Raw genomic sequence first — 23,095 nt, 5'->3', positions numbered from 1 at the left:
TTTAGCTTGAATACATTAACATGTCCCTCTCTTATCTTCTATCAGAAAAAACACGGGAATGACTCAAAGAGTTTTTTTTCTATGGAATAGTTAGGGTGGGCTTATTTTGCTTCATGATTTTTTTACTTCTAGAGATGATGGTTTAGGAAAAAGAATCGTTCGAGATTATGGCTTAAGGGAAAAGAATCGTCTCTAACTGAGGATGAAGGTGGTAGTTAGCTTTAAAACACTTTAACAATTTATTATAAGATGCGTTATATATAAATAAATAAAATGCTCATAAATGGGCCCTGGTCCGTGTTCAAAGGCATCCTAAGGCCACATTACATGAACAGTATCTACTATTACTCGACCTTCATTAAGCGCTCATATATTACACATTGCAAATATTCAATTGAAGACCCACATTGCATTGAACATTCATGGTAATGTCATAAACTGAATTTAGTACAAGTCAAAGAACTGTCATAAACTGGACAATAATAGATAATACAACCTGATGCTAGTAATAACAAGTTCTTGCAATTCAATGACAAAAAAAGGTAAAGAGTTTGTTGTGATCATGATACAATACATATATGACAGTGAAAAGATAAATCCTACGAGACACACACAACGACTTACAAACTGCACACATCATTTGTTTTTTTTTGTCACAGAGCCACACAACTTATATCAGTGTTTGAAGTACTGCATAGGGAACATTACCTGTCTGAAGTAACTTTGCTAAGCGAACGCTGTGTTTGCTTAAGCCTGCAATGTGCACGATTGATTCAGTGTTTTGGCCAATGAAGTTGCCTCTGCTTTCATGTTCAACTGGTTGTAGCATGAGCCGTTGCAGTCTGTAAATCTGAAGCAGCTGGAGAGATGATCATTAACGATTCCTGCTGCTTGCATAAAAGAGTATATAATGGTTGGACCAACACAATGGAATCCTCGCCGCATCAGGTCCTTGCTTATGATCTCAGCTTTGGGACTCTTGACGGGCACTTGACGGGCATAGCGGAATCCATTGACAACTGGTTTGTGGTTGACAAAGCTCCAACAATAGTTGTTAAAGGACCCAAATTCCTCAATTACCTGCAGTTAAAAGGCATGCATCATGAGTAGATTGAGATCAAAGTTCAGGAAGGAACCTAGTTGACCTACTATGTTTACCACATTTAGCTGAAATATATATCTTTGCAATTTAAGAAGGTGTTCTTAAAATTATATACCACAACTGTACTTAAGATTCGATAATGGAGGATGGACATATAACAGAAACACTTGTCTCATCATCCTCTTGCATTATATGCTATCAAAGTCGTTGCACATAATATCGCCTCCCAGAAGACAAAATTCAAGCAAAATAGTCAACAAGTTGCACTTATCAGCTACCATATATTCTGAACGACTTTCTCGGGAACTTTTTGAATAATACCAAACAGAATACCAAAAAGGTATCTTATAGTCGACAGTTCTTCCAATATGTTGAGGTGCCATAGAGGACAAACATTGCTAGATGGTGAGGGATACTAGTTAGGTAGTTGAATACTGAAATTATGCTTGTTATGCATGGAAATCTACATGCAACTATATTACTAAAATGCAAGAGGTGGCAGTGCCAGACATGTTGAAAACAGGAAATGCTTTCTCTCTCATAAAGAAGAAACTTGGTCATGAGTTTTTGTTCTTCTTCTTCTTCTTCTTTTCCATGTATATGTGGAGGTCACTTCATTTATTTGGAGAGGCAGTGCCAGCTAAGATGCCGTCACTTGGTTGACTGTTCAATTAAAACTGTTGCAACTTATCAGGACCAATGTAAGCGGAGATACAACAATGAACAAACTAGAATGATCAGTGTTGTTGATGTTCATTTGTCGTGAAAAGTAAAATGTTTAAGGATTCTTCCACTACTATTTAATATAATAGCTATAAATAAGCAACGGAGGTTAAATTTCATCAGGAAAGAACTATGACAGTGCTAAAAGTTCAAAGCTAGATAAAGATCTTTTACCTTCAACATCTGTCTTGCATTCTCTACAACTGCTCGCATCTTCTGCTCTGATAACAAACTACCACTAGATTTAAGTGAAAGTATCTTCTTTTCAGTGAATTTAGCAACAGAGGTGGGATCAAAGTTATCAAACAACTTCCTGATGAAAGCAGTGTTAGATAAACTTAAGGCTCAAGTTTATAAAATCCCAAAGGTTCCATTTGTCTCAACTGAAGGTTTAGAAGAGAAAATCGCAAACCTAAATTTCTCTCTCATGTTCAGAATAGTTGGCCAGCTGAATTCTGACAATGCTGCTGATAAACTAAGTAGCTCAAAAAGATTTTGGTCGTCATAAGCCGGCAGTCCCCATTCTTCATCGTGAAAAGAAACATAAAGTGGCTCTGGAAGGAAGACCCAAAAATGAACATAACAAATCAAAGAGAAGTTGTATTTCCGATAAAATGAATCTAAAATAAAATGAAACACAAGTAAGACCATTATAAACATTTATGGTTCTGAATGACTGACTGAGGTCAGAGTAGCTCACTTTGTCCTTGGTTTTCAACCAACAAGTGCCAATCAGTGTGCAGTTAGGAAAACAAGTATCACTCATCAAAAAGAACTCCCAGTATTACTTCTACATGTTGCTTATCTTTGGTAATTCTTGTTTTGCTTTATATGTTTCCAACTAGTGCCAATCAGTGTGCAGTTAGGAAAACAAGTATCACCAGTCAAGAAAAAACCTCCCAGCATTACTTCTACATGTTGCTTTACTTTGGTAATTCTTGTTTTGCATTACATAAATTTCTTTTAGGTAAAAATGATTATTTGAAATATCAGTTGTCTGAAGTTGGCAGATAATTTTCAAGGAAGTCAGAATTTGTTTCAGCTTCATCTCTGCATGATTTATATAACTTATTTATCATGTTTGTTCATGTGGTTTTCGTTTCTATCAACTTTTATGAATTAATTCTTAAGGATGAGAAAATAAATGCAATTAACCGATATCAATGCCGTTGCTTCTATTAAACTGACAAGCCAATGCTGTTAAGATAGGAAGCACATAACAGGGCTCAAACTAGTGATTCTATTGCAGATTAGGAAAACTCAAAAACATATTTTCAACAGACAAAGCAAAACAAACAAGCCACCTAAGAGATGTCTTCTTGATTTTTTTCAGAATGGATCTGTAGCATCTCAATACAACTGCAACCACAAAAATTTCAGTTTGCTTGCATCAAGATTATTTTGGTACTTCTATCAGTACCATGGGTGTGAACTACATACTTTCTGAGATAATCCCATCCAAAGACACGACCACCACAACAGAGATACAAAATTTCAGTCACAAGAGGTTCATTTAGTGGTTTTAGAGAATAACATCATCTTTGTCATAATTAAGTTCATGTTGTGGTTTATCATATTAAACTATATTCAACACTTCGAAAAAAAAAAGAGAAAAGAAAAAAATCAATTAAACATTACAAATCCATTATTCTCGTTTGTGTTGTTCATCTATAAGGGTTTCAATAGATATCCTATGAATTTTGATCATTTGATGCCATCTCCTTTCATGCTAAGGAATTATGTCTAACTAAATTCTGAAGAACATAATTACTTTCAGGTAATTATTTCTGGGTTCCGGTCTCATCAAAATACTTGATGTTGAGGAAGCTACAAGCAATTCCAAAATTCAAACTATTAAGAACATAAATTCAGATCATGTCTCATCTGTTGACTTAAGCTTTTAGATGCAATGATATTGATAGAAAATTGAAGACCAGTCATATTCTCTTTTATGTTGTTCATCTACATATATAAGGGTTTCAATAGATATATCCTATGGATTTTGATCATTTGATGCCATCTCCACTCATGATAAGGAATTATGCCTAACTAAATTCTGAAGAACATAATTACTTTCAGGTAATTATTCCTGGGATCCGCTCTCATCAAAATACTTGATGTTGTTGAAGCTACAAGCAATTCCAAAATTCAAACTATTAAGAATATAAATTTAGATCATGTCTCTGTTGGGCTAGCAGCCTACAAATTCAGCCCATAGTGGGCTTTATCAGCCCACAATCCACCCCCCTTTGACCTAACCTTAGATCAAAGTTAAGGGGGGGGTGCGGGGGCTGCGTTTTTGGTGCAAAAAAAAACTGTAGCCATGAGCAGTTTTTGGCAGCAACAACTTGATTCAAGGAGGAGAAAAAAAAGACAGAAAAAATAAAGAGAAGAAAACAAGGACAACGCAGAGAGACTATTCTCAATCATCTAGCAGTGTTATCATCTCAGGTTAGATCAGATCTACAGAAGATTCTTGTTGTGATTACTTAGGGAGAATTTAGATATTGTGCACAGTGACGTGATCCTAGTATCCCAATTATTTTCTTGTGATTGTTGCTAGGATTTTGGGAAAGAGATTGAGATTTGTATATTCATTATTCTCATAGTGGATTATCTTTAGTTTACCCCATGGTTTTTACCCTTCATATTGGAGGGGTTTTCCACGTATATCTTAGTGTTCTATTTGATTGTGATTCTATTTAATTCCGCTACATGTTATGGGCTGCTAGTATTTGTTCATATACAAAAGTTTATTTCTCTTTACATCCCATCAACTGGTATCAGAGCAGGGTTTTGGTTATTTAATTTTGTATTTGAACATAGAGGTCAGTAATGTTTCTCGCATGATTAGTTTGAATGAAAACAATTGGATGATATGGAAACCAAGAATGAAAGATCTCTTGTATTGCAAAGATTTGTATGGACCTTTGCAGGGGGATAGTGCAAAACCCACAACTATGACAAATGATGAGTGGAAGAGGTTAGATCGAAAAATAGTTGGGTTTATTCGACAGTAGCTTGATGATAGTGTCTTTCACCATATTTCTACTGAAATTTCTACATATTTTTTTTAGAAAAAGTTGGAAAGTCTCTATGAAAGAAAAACAGTTGGCAACAAAGCTTTCTTGATCAGAAAACTTGTGAAACTGAAATATAGAGAGGGTGCTTCTATTGTTGAGCATTTAAATGAAATGCAGAGTATCACTAACCAGTTATCTTCTATGAAACCATTTCTTAATGATGAGTTGCAGGCATTGTTACTTCTCAGTTCATTGCTAGAAAGTTGGGAGACACTGGTGGTTTCCCTCAGTTATTCTACGCCAGATGGTGTTGTCACTATGAGTCAAGTAACAAGCAGTTTGTTGAATGAGGAGTTGAGAAGAAAGAACTCAACAACATCTCAAAATGATTCACAGGCACTTATCTCAGAGAACAGAGGAAGATCAAAGTCTAGAAGCAGTTCACGCATGGGTAGAAGCAAGTCAAGATCAAGAAAGGATATTATTTACTATAACTGTGGTGAGAAAGGACATTACAAGAACCAATGTAAGCAATCTAAGAAGAGCAAGAAAAAAGGAAAAGAAGTGGAATCTACGGAGTCAAAGGATAATATCACAACTACAATGTAAGGTGGTGATTATTTGATTTTGTCTCCTTATGATGATATTTTTTCTTGTGTGTGTCAGGATCTTGACTGGGTGATTGACACATGTGCTTCTTATCATGTTACACCACGGAGGGAGTTTTTTGCTACATATAGGTTTGGAAATTTTGGTATTGTCAAGATGGGCAACTATAGCATGACAAATATCATTGGCATGGGTGATACCCATTTAAAGACCAACATTGGCTATAAGTTAGTGCTTAAGGATGTGAGGCATGTGGTTGACCTAAGGCTGAATTTAATTTCAGTTGGAAGACTAGATGATGAAGATTATGATAGCAGATTTTACAAAGGGCAATGGAAACTCAATAAGGGTTCTCTTATTGTGGCTAGTAGAAAGAAATGTTATACCTTATACAAGTTGCAGGCCAAAGCTTGTGGTGACCAGTTAAATGCTACAGAGAAAGATTTCAGCATGGAGTTGTAGCATAGGCGATTGGGACACATGAACGAAAAGGGGCTACAAGCTCTTTCCAAGAAAGAGGTATTACCAGACCTCAAAGGTACACATTTGAACCATTGTATTGATTATTTGGCTGGTAAACAACATAGAGTTTCATTTACTAGTCCTACTTTGTCTAAAAAAATGTATGCCTTAGACCGTGTTTATACAGATGTATGTGGTCCTTTGAGGACAAAAACTCTTGGTGGATCTGTTGATGTTCCTAGTATTAGTGGTGCAATTTATTTTGTCACTTTTATAGATGATTTTTCAGGAAAGTTTGGGCCTATGCTTTGAAGACCAAAGATTAAGTTATTAATGTCTTCAAATAATTTTATGCTAGGGTTAAAAGGGAGACAAAAAGACAATTGAAATGTATAAGATCAAATAATGGTGGTGAGTATATAGGATTATTTAATGATTATTGCAGGTCACATGGTATCCAACATGAGATGACAGTTCCTGATACACCACAGCATAATGTTATTACAAAGAGGATGAATCGCACCATCATGGAAAAGATTAGATGTATGCTTTCATAGGCCAAGCTACCCAAAAGGTTTTGGGATGAGGCTTTGATGACTGCAGTTGATGTGATCAACTTATCACCATGTACAGCCCTAGATGGTGATGTTGCAGAGCATGCATGGTCAGGGAAAAATATTTCATATAGGCATACATTTGAGAGTGTTTGGTTGTCGTGCATTTGCACATGTTCTAGATAATGAGAGGTCCAAGCTGGATGATAAGACTAAAGAATGTATTTGTCTTGGCTACTCACATGATCAGTTTGGTTATAGGCTTTGGGATTCAGAAAAGCAGAAGGTGTTTAGGAACAAAGACGTGGTCTTCTTTGAGGATCAAACCTTTGAAGATTTGAAGAAGAAGACACTAGCCAAGACTTCTGTAGAAGGATTAGCAAATTGTGACCCAGTTACCCCTCTAGTATATCAGGGTGATGAGGGAGATGTGCAGGAAGATGATGTAGAGCCTAATGTTGATATACCTGTAAGACATGTTGAGCAAGAAGTTGGAGAGCAACTTCCCACAGAACCTCAATTGAGAAGATCTTCTAGATAATGTCAACCTTCCAGAAGATACTCTACAAATGAGTATGTGATGCTTACTGATGCAGGTGAACCAGAGAGTTAACAGGAAGCAATTGAAAGTGAGCAGAAAAAGAAGTGGTTAGTTGCTACACAAGAAGAGATGGATGCTCTTCAGAAGAACCACACTTATGATTTGGTACTACAACAAAATGGAATAAAGGCCTTGAAGAACAAATGAGTTTTCAGGTTGAAAACTCAAGAATATTGTTCTCAACCAAAGTACAAAGCTAGATTAGTTGTAAAAGACTTTGGTCAAAAGAAATGTATTAACTTTGAAGAGATTTTTTCTCCCGTTGTTAAAATGTCTTCTATTCATGTTGTTCTTGGTATTGCTACTAGCCAGGACTTGGAGGTTAAGCAGTTAGATGTGAAGACAACTTTCCTTCATGGTGATTTGGAGGAGAAAATTTATATGGAGCAACCAGAAGGCTTCAAAATCAAAGATAAAGAGAACTTTGTCTACAAGTTGAAGAAGAGCTTGTATGGGCTAAAACAAGCTCCAAGACAGTGGTATAGAAAGGTATAGAAAGTTTGATTCATTTATGATAGAAAATAGATTCAAAAGAACAGCTTCAGATCATTGTGTGTACATAAAATGTTTTGGTGAGAATTTTATTATTCTCTTACTTTATGTTGATTGTTGGGAATTCATTGGGGAGCGACATCATATGCGCAGCAGAAGAACAAGAAAACAAAATCCCCGATTCCCAAAAAGATGTTCGTCGTCGTGCGAAGATTGGTGCGCAAAAATCCGCAAAACACAAAACTGCGTATAGAGATTGTGTTACCTAGGGAGATCGTATATCCCTGTTTCCTTGCAGATCCTTAGGAGAGGGTGAAGGAGGTCAAGCGTCCTCCTCTCTAGCGGTGATCCACACAGTAGGGTTGCGACGACGCTCCTCAAAACTCCAAGCCTACTCTGAGGTGGAGAGGGAGAGGAGAATAGGAAAGGCAAGCAAAGACTCTAGCCTATGAGACTGTGAATCCCTCCTATTTATAGAGATCCCGTGTTAAACCCTAATGGGTCCTTCCCTAGTAGTTATTGGATCTGCATCCAATAAGACAAGGGCTCCGTCGGATATCTCATATCCGAACCTCTACTCATCGCAATGCCTACCATATGTGTGTGACCCTCTAGGCCCAATATCGAGCTGGCCGTGAGTCATACCTGTCAGAACTCCTTCTAACTCAGTGAATTATTATCTCTGTAATAATTCACTCGACTCATCGACTACGAACGTACTAGGCCACTACGCCGTAGTCCCTAGACGATACAGGGGAATCCAATCCATTGGACCTGTCTGTCCTCAGTTACCATGTACCTATAGTCCCTCATCCATCTAATATCCCAGAGACCGTATATCGAGCATGGTGATGTCAGACCCATACGGTTTCTACTCGAGTCTCGCTCTAATCGGATTCTCCCGGAGAACTCTTTCTCTCTCAACCCGAATGACCCTGGCCAGGGATTTGTCTGAGCAAGAACACATAGGATATTCCTCTCATGACGCCGAGAGTGGATGATCCTCTATTGACACTCAATAGCCCTCGTAAGGTCGACTACCACTCCCAATGACCAGCTGTACTAGATCTGGGGACAGCCAAACCTATAAGTCTGGTATCAAAGAGTGGAGCACTCATACAGGACATCCTTGGTGTCTCAAGTCTAAGGACCAGATACACCACTAGGACTACGGAATCGCTGTCTGACAATAAGGCATCATCAACCATCCAGCATTCCGTAAGCGGATCAATCAGTGAACTCATTCTCCAATGAGCACATGTACTGTATCCCTAGTGTCCCTACACGAGCAGCTATGAGACCAACTGCATCCATCATATGGACGGGTATACAGCACACCAGTCTATCCGGTTATCACGATGTCCTTCTCGAGTAACCTATGACCGGGATTATTTAGGATATGTGTTTAAAGGTGAATCGATCTCATTATCGTGATCTCATCACGATCCGATTCCCATTGCACAAATCCAAGGACATCACAATATATATATGCATTTATGCAATAGTTATAAAGTGATATACGCCAAAATATAATAAGCAAAAAGATTCTTTATCAAGTCACACGTGCCATCACTCACGTGATTGGCTTGTTGGGCACCTATGACTAGCAATCTCCCACTTGACCTAAAGCCAATCACCTATGTGTCTGATCCCCATCAGACCCCTGTGACGCTCAAAGACAATCTGAGACAACGACTTTGTCAGTGGATCTGCAATGTTATCTTCGGATGGAACTCTTTCCACTACTACATCTCCTCGGGTTACGATCTCTCTGATAAGTTGGAACCTCCTCAGAACACTTCTGATGAGACCCGGGTTCCCTTATTTGAGTAATCGCCCCGTAGTTGTCGCAATATAAGGAAGTCGGCTCCTCGTTACTCGGCACGACTCCCAAATCTGTGATGAACTTCTTCATCCAGACTCCCTCCTTTGCTGCATCTAATGCAGCAATGTACTCCGCCTCTGTGGTCAAGTCAGCAGTGATATCTTGCTTGGAACTCTTCCAGCACACTGCTCCTCCATTCAAGGTGTACACATACCCTGAATTCGACTTGCTATCATCGACATCAGACTGAAAACTTGAGTCAGTGAAGCCTTCAATCTTAAGGCTATTACCTCCATATACTAGTAAAAGATCCTTAGTCCTTCTCAAGTACTTAAGGATACACTTTACTGCTTTCCAGTGCTCCAAGCCTGGATCCGCCTGATACCTGCTCGTGACACTCAGAGCATGCGCTATATCAGGCCTAGTACATAGCATGGCATACATGATAGACCCTATTGCTGAGGCATAAGGTATCATATTCATGTTTGCCCTTTGGAATTTTCCATGCCAAACCTTTTGACAATGGTTTCTATGTACCTAAACTAGGACAAGCCAAGCATCCTTTTAGATCTATCTCTATAGATTCTAATCCCCAAGATATAGGATGCTTCCCCTAAGTCCTTTATGGAGAAGTGTCTAGATAACCAAGTCTTTATAGTGGATAGCATTCCTACGTCATTCCCAATGATGAGGATATCATCCACATATAACACCAAAAAAGGTGATAGCGCTCCCACTTACCTTTCTGTATACACAAGGCTCATCTTCGTTCTTAACGAAGTCATAAGATCTGATTGCCTCATCAAATCTTATGTTCCAACTTCGGGAAGCTTGCTTTAGTCCATAAATGGATCTAAGCAACCTACACACCTTATCTAGGCAGTTCTTGGACACGAATCCCTCAGGTTGCATCATATACACCTCCTCCTCGAGGTTCCCATTGAGGAATACGGTTTTCACATCCATCTGCCAGATCTCATAATCATAGTGTGCTGCAATAGCCAATAGAATTCTGATGGATTTTAGCATTGCTACGGGTGAGAAGGTTTCGTCGTAGTCAACACCTTGCCTTTGACGATACCCTTTAGCCACTAGCCTTGCTTTATAGGTCTCTACCTTTCCATCTACTCCGATCTTTTTCTTAAAGATCCATTTGCAACCGATGGGTACAATACCTTCGGGCGCATCAACTAGGTTCCAAACCTTATTGGAGTACATAGAATCCATCTCAGAATTCATTGCTTCTTGCCACTTCCCGGAGTCTATACTCATAATAGCCTCCTCGTAGGTCTGAGGATCAATATCCTCAGCATCCTCTCCTCTAATATGTCCAACATATCTCTCAGGAGGATGAGATACTCTATCAGACCTGCGTAAAGTTGAAACTTGTGTATTAGGTACCTGAACAGACTCGGGCTGTAGAGTGGTGCTTTAGCTTGGTTCTCTAACTTCGCTCAACTCTATCATTCTCCCACTATCTCCGCCAAGAATGTGTTCCTTCTCAAGGAACACTGCTCTCTTAGCTACAAAGACCTTTTAGTCCTCGAGATGATAGAAATAATACCCACAAGTTTCCTTGGAGTATCCCATAAATATGCATCGCTCTGTCCTTGATTCTAACTTATCGGGGTTGTGTCTTTTAACGTGGGCTGGGCAGCCCCAAATCTTAACAACCTTAAGATCAGGCTTCTTCCCTTTCCATATCTCATATGGTGTAGACACTACCGACTTAGTTGGAACTCTGTTCAGAAGGTAAGCTGCGGTTTCTAAGGCATATCCCCAGAATAAGATGGGTAGGTCAGCGAAACTCATCATGGACCGTACCATATCTAATAAAGTACGATTTCTCCTTTCAGAGACACCATTGAGCTGAGGTGTGTAAGGAGGTGTCCATTGGGATAATATCCCATGGTCCTTGAGGAACTGAGTAAACTCTATACTTAAGTACTCACCTCCTCGATCTGATCGAAGAGTTTTGATACTCTTTCCAGTCTGGTTCTCCACCTCATTCTTATACTCTCTGAATTTCTCAAAGGCCTCGGACTTGTACTTCATTAAGTACACATATCCATACCTTGAGAAATCATCAGTAAATATAATGAAGTAGGAGTAACCTCCAATGGCATGAGTTGACATGGATCCACATACATCACTATGTATGAGTTCCAACAACTCAGTGGCTCTCTCTCCAGTTCCACTAAATGGAGAGTTGGTCAATTTTCCACGAATGCAAGGCTCACAAGTTGTATAAGACACATAGTCGAATGGATCTAGATATCCATTATTTAGCAACTTTTGAATCCTTCTTTCATGGATGTGACCTAGCCTACAATGCCACAGGTATGCATTGTTTACCTCATCTCGTTTCCTCTTAGACACATTTACATTCATGATATGTGGAGTAGTGTCTAACATAAATAAACCATTATGCAATGTTCCTTTCGTGATGATCTTATCATCTAATAATATTGAACAACTATTGTTCTCAAAAACAAATTTATATCCACTAACTGTTAAACATGAAATGGAGATAATATTTTTGATAATAGAAGGAACAAAATAACATGCATCTAATGCAATAAAAGCTCCACTAGGCAGATGTAGGGCGACCTCGCCAACAGCTAATACAGCAACTTTTGCTCCATTACCCATCTTGAGGTCCATCTCGCCTCTCTCTAGTCTCTTAGGCCTTGCCAGAACCTGCAACGAATTGCATATATGATAAGCACTACCGGTATCCAATACCTATGTGTTATCATAAGATTCTGACAAATGGAGACTGATCATGAATGTACCTGAATCTTCATCAAACTTTTGTTTCGCCCTTTCTGCAAGGTACTCTTTGCAGTTTCTCTTCCAGTGCCCATCTTTACCACAGTGGAAGCACTGGCCTTTGTCCTTTGTTGGGTCTTCCTTAGCAACCTTTGCTTTATCTTGTTTGCCCTTGCCCTTTCCTTCTTAAGGGACCTTTCTGCTTTTCTTTTCTTTCTGGTCTCACCAGTGTAGAGAACTGGCTTCTCTTTCTTAATAGTACTCTCTGCTTCCCTCAACATATTGAGGAGCTTTGAGAGAGTCACCTCAAGCTTGTTCATATTAAAATTCATTATGAACTGTGAAAAGGAATCTGGTAGGGACTGAAGCATAATGTCCACACACAAGTTATCCTCTAGGACCATTCCTAGACCTGTGAGTTTCTCTATCCACTCAATCATCTTTAGGACATGGTTCTGAACCGGTGTCCCCTCAGTCATCCTAGCGCGGAAAAGGTTCTTGGATATCTCATATCGTTGAGTCCTTCCCTGTTCCTCAAACAATTTGTGGACATGTAGGAGAATGGATCTGGCATCCATCTTTTCATGTTGTCTCTGTAACTCTGGAGTCATAGAGCCCAACATATAGCACTAAGCAAGAGTGGAGTCATCAATGTACTTCACGTAGCGAGTGATCTCATCCTCGCTTGCCCCTTCTTCGGGCGTAGGCATCACTGTATCAAGGACGTATACGATTTTCTCCGCTGTGAGAACAATTCTCAAGTTACGGAGCCAATCCGTATAATTTGGACCAGTGAGGCGGTTGACATCAAGTATGCCACGTAAGGGATTTGAAAGCGACATTTTCTGAAAATAAAGATGTAGCAGAAATGAATAACATGCAGATTTTGCAAGAAATAAACTATCAAGATATGGACTTCTATCTTAATATGCTCCCACTATTTTCCTAACGAGTCACGCGACACCCTTAGCACGTGAAACGGAAGTCTCCGGCAGACTTCTAGTGGGGATCAGGATCCAATCAGCGTCTTAGTGTAACCTCGAGGGACTCGACCAATCACACTAAGCCTAAAAGGTAGGCAACTCTTGCCGATCACAACTCCTTGTGATTCCCGTCCTGTTCGGCCTCCGAATCACCATGGCCTCGAGGGACTCGACCAACCATGATGCTCGGTTAAGTCAACACCTTCGTTACAAGATGAGTCTGATTTGATGATATACCCTCGAGGGACTCGACCAAGCATACCATGTCCTCAGGTCATCGGTGACATCTCTATGTCGTAAGCAAGATAGCGAATCGCGATATAGGTGAGTCTCGAGGGACTCGACCAACTCAACCTACACCGGGAATCGGTTCCTACTCATAACGATGGAAGGCCACGTGGGTCAATCTAATTGCCTCACGTTTACCGACTTAATATTATCGAGAGATGTTTCTATAATTTGGTCTCCTAATATGACATGTCACACATATACATATTTAATATATATCTACATCGCATGCAAATATATATATATATCTAGTATGTGTATAAGCAATCACACCAGATGATCATGGACTACAACCTAATATGATTAGGCCCGAGCCAGTAGGCCTAATCACTCACATCAAGATCTATGTGTGCAACGGTGCATCTCCATGCCCTGTGATCGTCCATCTCGTCCTCGTCGGTTTCGTCGACATCTTGATGCATCTCCATGCATCACGATCGTCCGTCTCGTGGGTCCCGCTATCGCATCCACGCTCCCGCTGCGCCTCCTCATGTGATTACAACTTAATCATAGGCACGCAGGCCCGACAATAAACGAGAAATATAATGGAGGTTCGTAGACCTCAATAACAATAATCACAAGTACACACATCACACGGTCCATGTTCATCCGTCCACACATCATACATCACATGTATAAATAATCATCATCATGTAGGACTACTAGATAATAATAAAAATAATAATCAACTAAACCTTTTAATTAATTAATATTTTCTGAAATCAGGGACATGTAGGGAATTTCTCAATTCCTAAGGGTATTTTCGTAATTTGGACAAAAGATAGAAATTGGAATTTCTTAAATTCCGAGGGGCAAAACTGTCTTTTTCCCATAAAACCCTAATTCCCTCTTACTGCTGCTGCTGCCGCCGCCGCCACCCTGCTGGCGGCGGCCTGTGCGGCGGGGCGAGGGCGCTGCCCTTGCCTGCAGGCGGCACGCCCGCTGGCGGCGATGCCGCTGCGGGTGGGCGCCCCCTTCGGGCGCCGCTGCCTCCGCAGGCGGTGCTGTACCGCCGGGCGGCCGCCCCTATGGGGGGGTTTCGCTCGCGGGAGCAGCGGCGGCAGGCGTCGCGCGTCGCTGCCCTGCGGCGGCAGGCGCCGCTGCCCTGCGGCGCCTCTGCCCGTGGGTTGCCAGCCCCGCCGGCAGCAAGCCTGCTGCAAACAGGCCGCCGGCCGGCTGCTGCAGACGCAGCCCCTGCGCTGCCCGCCTTCGGCTGCGCTTCACGCACGCAGATCGAGGGCAGCAACTGTTGCTGCCCTTTCTCGCTTTTGCGTCAACGATTTTGACGTCAATATTCTTCCTAAACACAACACACGCAGTTCAAAACCAATCATTCGCACGAACAACCTGGCTCTGATACCACTGTTGGGAATTCATTGGGGAGCGACATCATATGCGCAGCGGAAGAACAAGAAAACAAAATCCCCGATTCCCAAAAAGATGTTCGTCGTCGTGCGAAGATTGGTGCGCAAAAATCCGCAAAACACAAAACTGCGTATAGAGATTGTGTTACCTAGGGAGATCGTATATCCCTGTTTCCTTGCAGATCCTTAGGAGAGGGTGAAGGAGGTCAAGCGTCCTCCTCTCTAGCGGTGATCCACACAGCAAGGTTGCGACGACGCTCCTCAAAACTCCAGGCCTACTCTAAGGTGGAGAGGGAGAGGAGAATAGGAAAGGCAAGCAAAGACTCTAGCCTATGAGGCTGTGAATCCCTCCTATTTATAGAGATCCCGTGTCAAACCCTAATGGGTCCTTCCCTAGTGGGTATTGGATCTGCATCCAATAAGACAAGGGCTCCGTCGGATATCTCATATCCGAACCTCTACTCATCGCAATGCCTACCATATGTGTGTGACCCTCTAGGCCCAATATCGAGCTGGCCGTGAGTCATACCTATCAGAACTCCTTCTAACTCAGTGAATTATTATCTCTGTAATAATTCACTCGACTCATCGACTACGGACGTACTAGGCCACTACGCCGTAGTCCCCAGACGATACAGGGGAATCCAATCCATTGGATCTGTCTGTCCTCAGTTACCATGTACCTATAGTCCCTCATCCATCTAATATCCCAGAGACCGTATATCGAGCATGGTGCTGTCAGACCCATACGGTTTCTACTCGAGTCTCGCTCTAATCGGATTCTCCCGGAGAACTCTTTCTCTCTCAACCCGAATGACTCTGGCCAGGGATTTGTCTGAGCAAGAACACATAGGATATTCCTCTCATGACGCCGAGAGTGGATGATCCTCTATTGACACTCAATAGCCCTCGTAAGGTCGACTACCACTCCCAATGACCAGTTGTACTAGATCTGGGTACAGCCAAACCTATAAGTCTGGTATCAAAGAGTGGAGCACTCATACAGGACATCCTTGGTGTCTCAAGTCTAAGGACCAGATACACCACTAGGACTACGGAATCGCTGTCTGACAATAAGGCATCATCAACCATCCAGCATTCCGTAAGCGGATCAATCAGTGAACTCATTCTCCAATGAGCACTTGTACTGTATCCCTAGTGTCCCTACATGAGCAGCTATGAGACCAGCTGCATCCATCATATGGACAGGTATACAGCACACCAGTCTATCCGGTTATCACGATGTCCTTCTCGAGTAACCTATGACCGGGATTATTTAGGATATGTGTTTAAAGGTGAATCGATCTCATTATCGTGATCTCATCACGATCCGATTCCCATTGCACAAATCCAAGGACATCACAATATATATATGCATTTATGCAATAGTTATAAAGTGATATACACCAAAATATAATAAGCAAAAAGATTCTGTATCAAGTCACACGTGCCATCACTCACGTTATTGGCTTGCTGGGCACCTATGACTAGCATTGATGACATGCTTATTCTTGGGAAAGATATATGTACAATTGACAGGTTGAAGAAAGAACTAAGTGAGTCCTTTGCAATGAAGGACATGGGGCTAGCAAAGCAAATACTGGGCATGCAGATTTCCCGTGATAGAAAAACTAAGAAGATTTGGTTGTCACAGGAGAAATATATCGAGAAGGTATTGGAAAGGTTCAGTATGAGCAATGCAAAGCCAGTTGGTTCTCTTCTTGCAGGTCACTTCAAGTTCTACTCAGAACAGAGTCAATTAAGTGATGAGGAGAAGGAAAAAATGCAAAAGGTTCCTTATACTTCAGTAGTCGGAAGTTTAATGTATGCAATGGTATGTACGAGGCCGGATATCATATATGCAGTGAGTGTTACTAGCATATTTCTTGCAAATCCAAGTAAAGAGCATTGGGCAGCAGTGAAGTGGATATTTAGATATCTCAGAAGGAGCTTTAAGGTTTGTTTAAGCTTTGGAAGTGGATCACTTATGTTGACAGATTACACAGATGCAGATGTGACAGGAGATATAGGTACAAGGAAGTCCACTTCAGGTTATGTACTTATTTTTGCAGGGAGAGCTGTGTCATGGCAATCCAGGTTGCAAAGATGTATTGCTCTCTTCACTACAGAGGCAGAATATATTGTTGCTACAGAGGTTTGCAAAGAAATGTTATGGATGAAAGAATTCTTATAAGAATTGGGACTGAAACAGGAAAACTATGTGGTGCATTATGACAGCCAGAGTGTTATCCATTTATGTAAAAACATAACTTTTCATTCAAAGTCAAAGCATATTAGATGTCATATACCATTGGATTCGAAATGTACTTGAAGAGAAGTAGTTGCAACTTCAGAAAATTCACACAAATGACAATGGAACAAACATGTAAACAAAGACTTTACCGAAAGAAAGACAGGAGATTGTTAGGATCGGAGCGACACTAAGAGGGGGGCGGGTGAATTAGTGGAGCGGATTAAAACGTTGGTTTCAACAAATCTTTCATACGATAAAAATCGAACTTGAAAAGCTTAACTTGAACATGTGTTCGTAAAGGTGTGCAGCAAAGGTAATGAGGAAATAAAGCACATAAGAAGGTTTGCAGTAATGTAAATGGCAATAAGAAAATACAAACCAGAGATCATGCCAATTTTAAAGTGGTTCGGTCAAATGACCTACATCCACTTGCGAGGCCCTCTTCGATAAGGCTCCCACCTTCCACTAGCAAATCTCTTGAAAGGGAAGGGCAAATATCTCTCTTATAACTTTTTACAAGCGGTTCACTCTCTTACAGATTTTCAGCAAGAAAGAAGGAGGTGAACACTAGCAAATTGAAAACAAGACTTGCTAAGACTTTTCTAAGACCTTTCTCTCAATCAATTGCTTCTCAAAAAGTTGTTCTCTTAGTTGAGAATTGAGGGGTATTTATAGGCCTCAAGAGGATTCAAATTTAGGCTCCAAAATTTGAATTCTCTTTGGTTCCCGATGCTGGCGGTGCCATCGCCTGTTAGTGGCGGTGCTACCGTCTGTCAGTGTCTGACACTGACAGTGTACTGGCGGTGCCACCGCCGGACCTCTCGGGTGCTGGGCGGTGCCACCGCTCAGTCCAACGATGCCACCGCTTGGTTCTCGGGTTCTAGGCGGTGCCACCGCCTACACTATTTCAGCTCACTGGTTGGGCTCCAAACTTGGCCCAAACCAGTCCGAACTCGGGCCCAATTGGCCCCTACTTGAGTTATAGGACTAACACCTAATCCTAACCCTAATTAACATGCTAACTACGAATTTAAAGATATTTTTGTAAGCTATTACAAAGTCCGTAAGTCAAGACTTTTTTCGGCGAGCTTCCGACGAACTCTCGGAAACCATTCTACGGACTCCCGGCAAGCTCCTAGACTTCACAATTTGATCTTGGCGAGTTCTAATGAGCTTCTTCGGCAAGCTCCGATCTTTCTCGGCGAGCTCCATGAACTTCCAACGAACCTTCCGACGAGCTTCCGAAAAACCCTTCGGCAAGCTCCCTACTCATTCTCGGCTAGTTCTGGCAGCATTCCCGACGAACCTTCGGACTTTCGTCGAACTCTTGAACTCACAACAAATCCTTCACGCTTGATTCCGACACTTTGTTTCGCTTTATGTCTTCGTCGTTATCGTAGTTAATCCTGCACACACAAGCCAAAACTCTACTTCGATCTAGACAATTATTACAAAGCGAATTGACATTCTATTGCCCGGCACGTCATTGGTTGGCGCTTCATCCGATTCTTCAGCGCATCGTCCTCTCTTGCGGCTTGTTGCCCAATCGGCGGTTGACCTCCGTAACCCTGATATCCTTGGCTCAATTCCGCTCTTGGCCCGATGCCCGACGTCCGAAGCCTTTTGCCATCCAATATCCTAACGTGATCTCCTCCGGCGCAACGTCAATTCCTCCTGCGTTAACTGTCTAATCCTGATCGAGTAGCCTGCATCACTCAAAATGTAGTTAAACATCTAAACACAATCAATTAGTTTCATCATCAAAATCCGAGATTCAACAGAGATATGTCGACAACTGGTCGGCATAGCTTTACATTGAGGAGTCATGGGACAGCCTCCCTTATGGGCTGAACGGGGAGGTTGTTGGGCTGGCAGCCCATAGATTCAGCCCATAGTGGGTTTTATCAACCCACAACCCACCCTCCTTTGACCTAACCTTAGATCAAACTTGGGGGGTGCGGGGGCTACATTTTTAGTGCAGAAAAAAACTACATCCACGAGCAGCAACTTGATTCAAGGAGGAGAAGAAAAAGACAGAAAAAATAAGAAAAAAAAAGGAAAAAAAACAAGGACAACACAGAGAGACTATTCTCAATCATCTAGTAGTGTTATCATCTAGGTTAGATCAGATCTAGATTCTTGCTGTGATTACTTGGGGAGAATTTAGATATTATGTACAGTGACATGATCCTTGTATCTCAGTTATTCTCTTGTGATTGTTGCTAGGGTTTTGGGCAAGAGATTGAGATTTATATATTCATTATTCTTATAGCGGATTATCTCTAGTTTGCCCCGTGGTTTTTACCATTCACATTGGAGGGGTTTTTCATGTATATCTTGATATTCTATTTGATTGTGATTCCATTTAATTCCACTGCGTGTTATGACCCGTATTTGTTTATATATAAAAAGTTTAGTTCTCTTTATATTCCATCGGTCTTATTTATTGACTTAACTTTTAGATGCAATGATATTGATAAAAAATTTAAGACCAGTCATACGTCTCATAGTTTCTCTATTTAATTCAACATACTAGTTGGTCTACCTCTATGGTTCAAAATTCTCGTGATAATTTCTCAAAATGCAATCACCAGTAGACAAAGATACAACAAGTATGAAACTACCTTACAAGCAAAAGTAAAATAGGATCAACTATTCCCATTCCTGTTCTAGGCTTTTAGATTTAACGACATTGATACAAAATTTAAGACCAACCATACTTCTCATTATTTCACCATTTAATTTAACATGATCTCATACTAATTGGTTTACCTCTAAAGTTCAAAATTATGGTGATACCTTCTGAAAATGCAATCACCAGTAGACAAAGGTTCAACAAGTGTGAAACCACTGTATAAAATCATATCAACTATTACCCTCTTCTTTGAACCAAAATTTCCTTTGTTATAATTGTGTCGTTTGGTGCAAGACAACAGAGAGATCTAGCCTTGATTGCAACATAGCTGGAACCACTGTTAAAGACTCTCTACAGTATTTGACTGCAAAAGATGCACTCCCGTCTGTAGCATTTCTTCAAAGCACAAATTATCTCAAGCATCCGTACTATGTTGGGTTGTGACTAGCAATCATCTCCCATATGCACCCACATATTATCTTTTTCATCAATTTAAGTGGATCATTTTATAACCAAATTACCAGGCTATCATGATTCATACTTGTATTCAACACAATTGAGCTCTGATTGGATCTAAATAGAATTATGGATTTTCTTTTTTCTATAATGCATGGGTACTTCAAAATGTTTGATGTGTTCATGTCATGTTTTAGTGGGACATCAATATATGGATACCTTTTGATATGCGTCAAGAGAGATGAAGCCAGAAAATATTGCTTAAGGGGGCTATAAAGAATATTGAATATGTGTACATCTTAATACATCCAACTTAACAATTGACTGCATAAAAAAAAAAAAATTATTACATGAATGAAAAAATAAAAAAAAATCAAAATTAATTAATATCTGAAAATAAGTAGTTTGGGGAATACTTCATACTGAAGATGCTTAAAAGGGTTGCCTGGGATAATGTATGCATAGTGAAGGTACTTACAACGAAAATGTTAGGATTTCAATGTTTATAATGATTAAATTAGTTTCCATGGTCACTATGGATGTATCTATATGCAAAGCAACTTAAGCACTCATTAGACAAGAAATCAGGAAGAAATTAGAAAATATTTTTGAGAAAGTAATATTTGAATTAATTTGTCAAAATTACTTGTAAGAGCAAAAAAGATGTTATTTTTTCAAACATAACAATAATATCAGAAATTACTTTGGAGAAAGTAATATCTGAACAAATGTGTATCTATTACTGATAGTCATAAAAGAGAAAAATGAAATTACTTTTAAGCCATAACAATTAAATATCACATATAATTATATGGCACAATCATAACTATAGCTCTCTTGGCAATACAGTAGCTTTACTGTACCATGTATAATTCTTTATGTTAATGTACTAAATATGTGTGGGACACTTATATCATCTACATAAGTTTAATTTGTGTTAAATGCTTGCATCTCATATGAGCTATGGAGATAATATACATGTAATAATTGTTTTGTTCATGCTTTGTAGCATAATTTTATGAGATTTGTTGTGTCACAGAGATTGGAGTATGCCATGTTCTTGTGTGTCTATTCATTATTGATATTTGCCTATTCTATGATGCAACCACACGAGCTTTAAGGGAACAAATGGCCCACACAAAATCAGTAAATAAAATATTTCACGTAATTTAGAGAAAAGGACAAGAAGAAAGAAACATATGAATGAGCACCATTTCCTGTCCCACGACTTCCATAAATGCTGACATTCCAACATCCTAAAATCTGACAAAAATGAACAAGATAGTTTCTTACTTTTCACAATTCAAAAGACAAAAGAAAAAAAAAAAAGAAACAACAACAGGGATCGAAACAATTTCTTGGATAGGAAGAAGTAGTTATCATAATATAGCTCGCTAGTTTCACTTCCTATGCACTTCTTTAGGGAGCACCCTCCAATCCTATGTTTAACCTATCTAGGACAGCTTACCATCAAAACCACGTTAAGATTATGGGAAATAACTAAGATCCAAAGGTGTTGACCGTAGAAACTTTCTTCAGAAAGAACCATTTTGACTATTTTGCACCGACTAATTTGTTCGTCGTTTGAAGTACCTACCATTTTGAACTTCTGTTTCAGTATGACAATGTATCACTTCACCATGTACGAAGGCAAGCAGAGGAAATAAGATCCTCATACCATATTATAATTAAGCATTCTCCTATATATTTATTTTCTTAATTAGATGAAAAATTATGCAATGAACAAAGAAAGCTGAAACCACGTACCAGAGAAGGGTGTGATCCAAGTACATCTTCTCTTGCCAATCGTCCGTTCCAACTGCAACGGTGGCACCACCACCGCCTCACCGACACCTTGAAATACTACCTTCACGGGTTTCACCCTACTTTGACTCTTCCTGGTTTCATTTCTGCCAGCCTTCAACACAGACAGGCCGCAAGAAGACTCGGAAGTGCTTGATCCATCTTCCGACACGTTCCAATCCAGTTGCAACGTCTCCTTCTTCCTTGCGCACTCCATCGGCCTCGAGACCCTCGATTTTGCAGCACTGTGTCTCCGTACTTGTCTAGGATTAGAATTGGTCTTCGATTCAGACATCGATTCCATCGCTCCGGAGATCAGAGAACCGCGAACGAACCACCAGAAAACCTACCCACAAGACGTTTCGATCCCAAGGAGCCAAAACCAATACAGAATAATCTCGAAAACCTATTCGGTAAGAAAAGATTTGGGAGGAGAGGACAGATCTTGCCAACCCTAGAAGCTTGTTTAAGTTTCAACGGCGAGTGAACAGAGACGAGTGAAGGCACAGAAAGAAGGAAGAAATTTAAAAGAGTCCGCCAGGTGACCGGCTGTTTCCCGTTGACAGATGCTCGCGTACCGGTTGCCGGCACCGACCCTACCCGATTCGGTTTGAGCACCTTTCCGTCTTAGACCCTATTCTGTGTCAAAACGTCACCTATGTCATCGCGAACGAAGAAGGGCACTCTCCGGCCACCGGAGGATAGAATGATCATTTGTGGTGCGGGGACGGCTTCGTTCACCCGTCCTTGTCGGTCGCAGGTGAATCGGTTATGGGAATCGCTTGGCCCGTAAGTTCCATGTCGTTACGTATAAGCGTCTATGGTTAGCATGTGGTTCCCCACACGAACATAAGTTTGTACGAGCTTCGTCTTAGGCTCGTACACGTTTTACATAGAATATTGCAGTTAATTGTACACCCTGATCCTGGCATTAAGAATTGTGAAGGAAGTTGATTGATTGACCGGACGGCCACGAACGATGAGGATGAGGTTCGCAGCATCCGGGGGTGGGTGCTGTAAAGTAAGGAGAGTGGATGTCGCACAATGTCTGTGGGTGTCTAACGGCTACTTGTATGATGAGGGGGACCTCAGTCGCAACGACATTGCGTACAGAACACTTTTTTTTGTGGAGATGGGCCCTCCTTGGGA

General features: G+C 40.6%; 1 protein-coding gene across 1 annotated transcript; it reads right to left on the bottom strand.

The window, feature by feature from the left end:
* Window positions 1-387: 387 nt before the first annotated feature.
* On the bottom strand, window positions 388-22,711 carry LOC103998382 (uncharacterized). The gene is made up of 4 exons (XM_009419844.3): window positions 21,911-22,711; window positions 2,238-2,379; window positions 2,000-2,138; window positions 388-1,080 (listed from the first exon to the last, which is right to left on the bottom strand). The coding sequence occupies exons 1-4, from the start codon at window positions 22,248-22,250 to the stop codon at window positions 748-750; spliced, it is 954 nt and encodes a 317-aa protein (XP_009418119.2). The 5' UTR covers window positions 22,251-22,711; the 3' UTR covers window positions 388-747.
* Window positions 22,712-23,095: the final 384 nt, after the last annotated feature.

The sequence above is a fragment of the Musa acuminata genome, chromosome BXJ1-9, assembly GCF_036884655.1.
Source record: "Musa acuminata AAA Group cultivar baxijiao chromosome BXJ1-9, Cavendish_Baxijiao_AAA, whole genome shotgun sequence".
NCBI classification, from domain to species: domain Eukaryota; kingdom Viridiplantae; phylum Streptophyta; class Magnoliopsida; order Zingiberales; family Musaceae; genus Musa; species Musa acuminata.
This window is presented reverse-complemented; position numbering and strand designations above follow the sequence as displayed.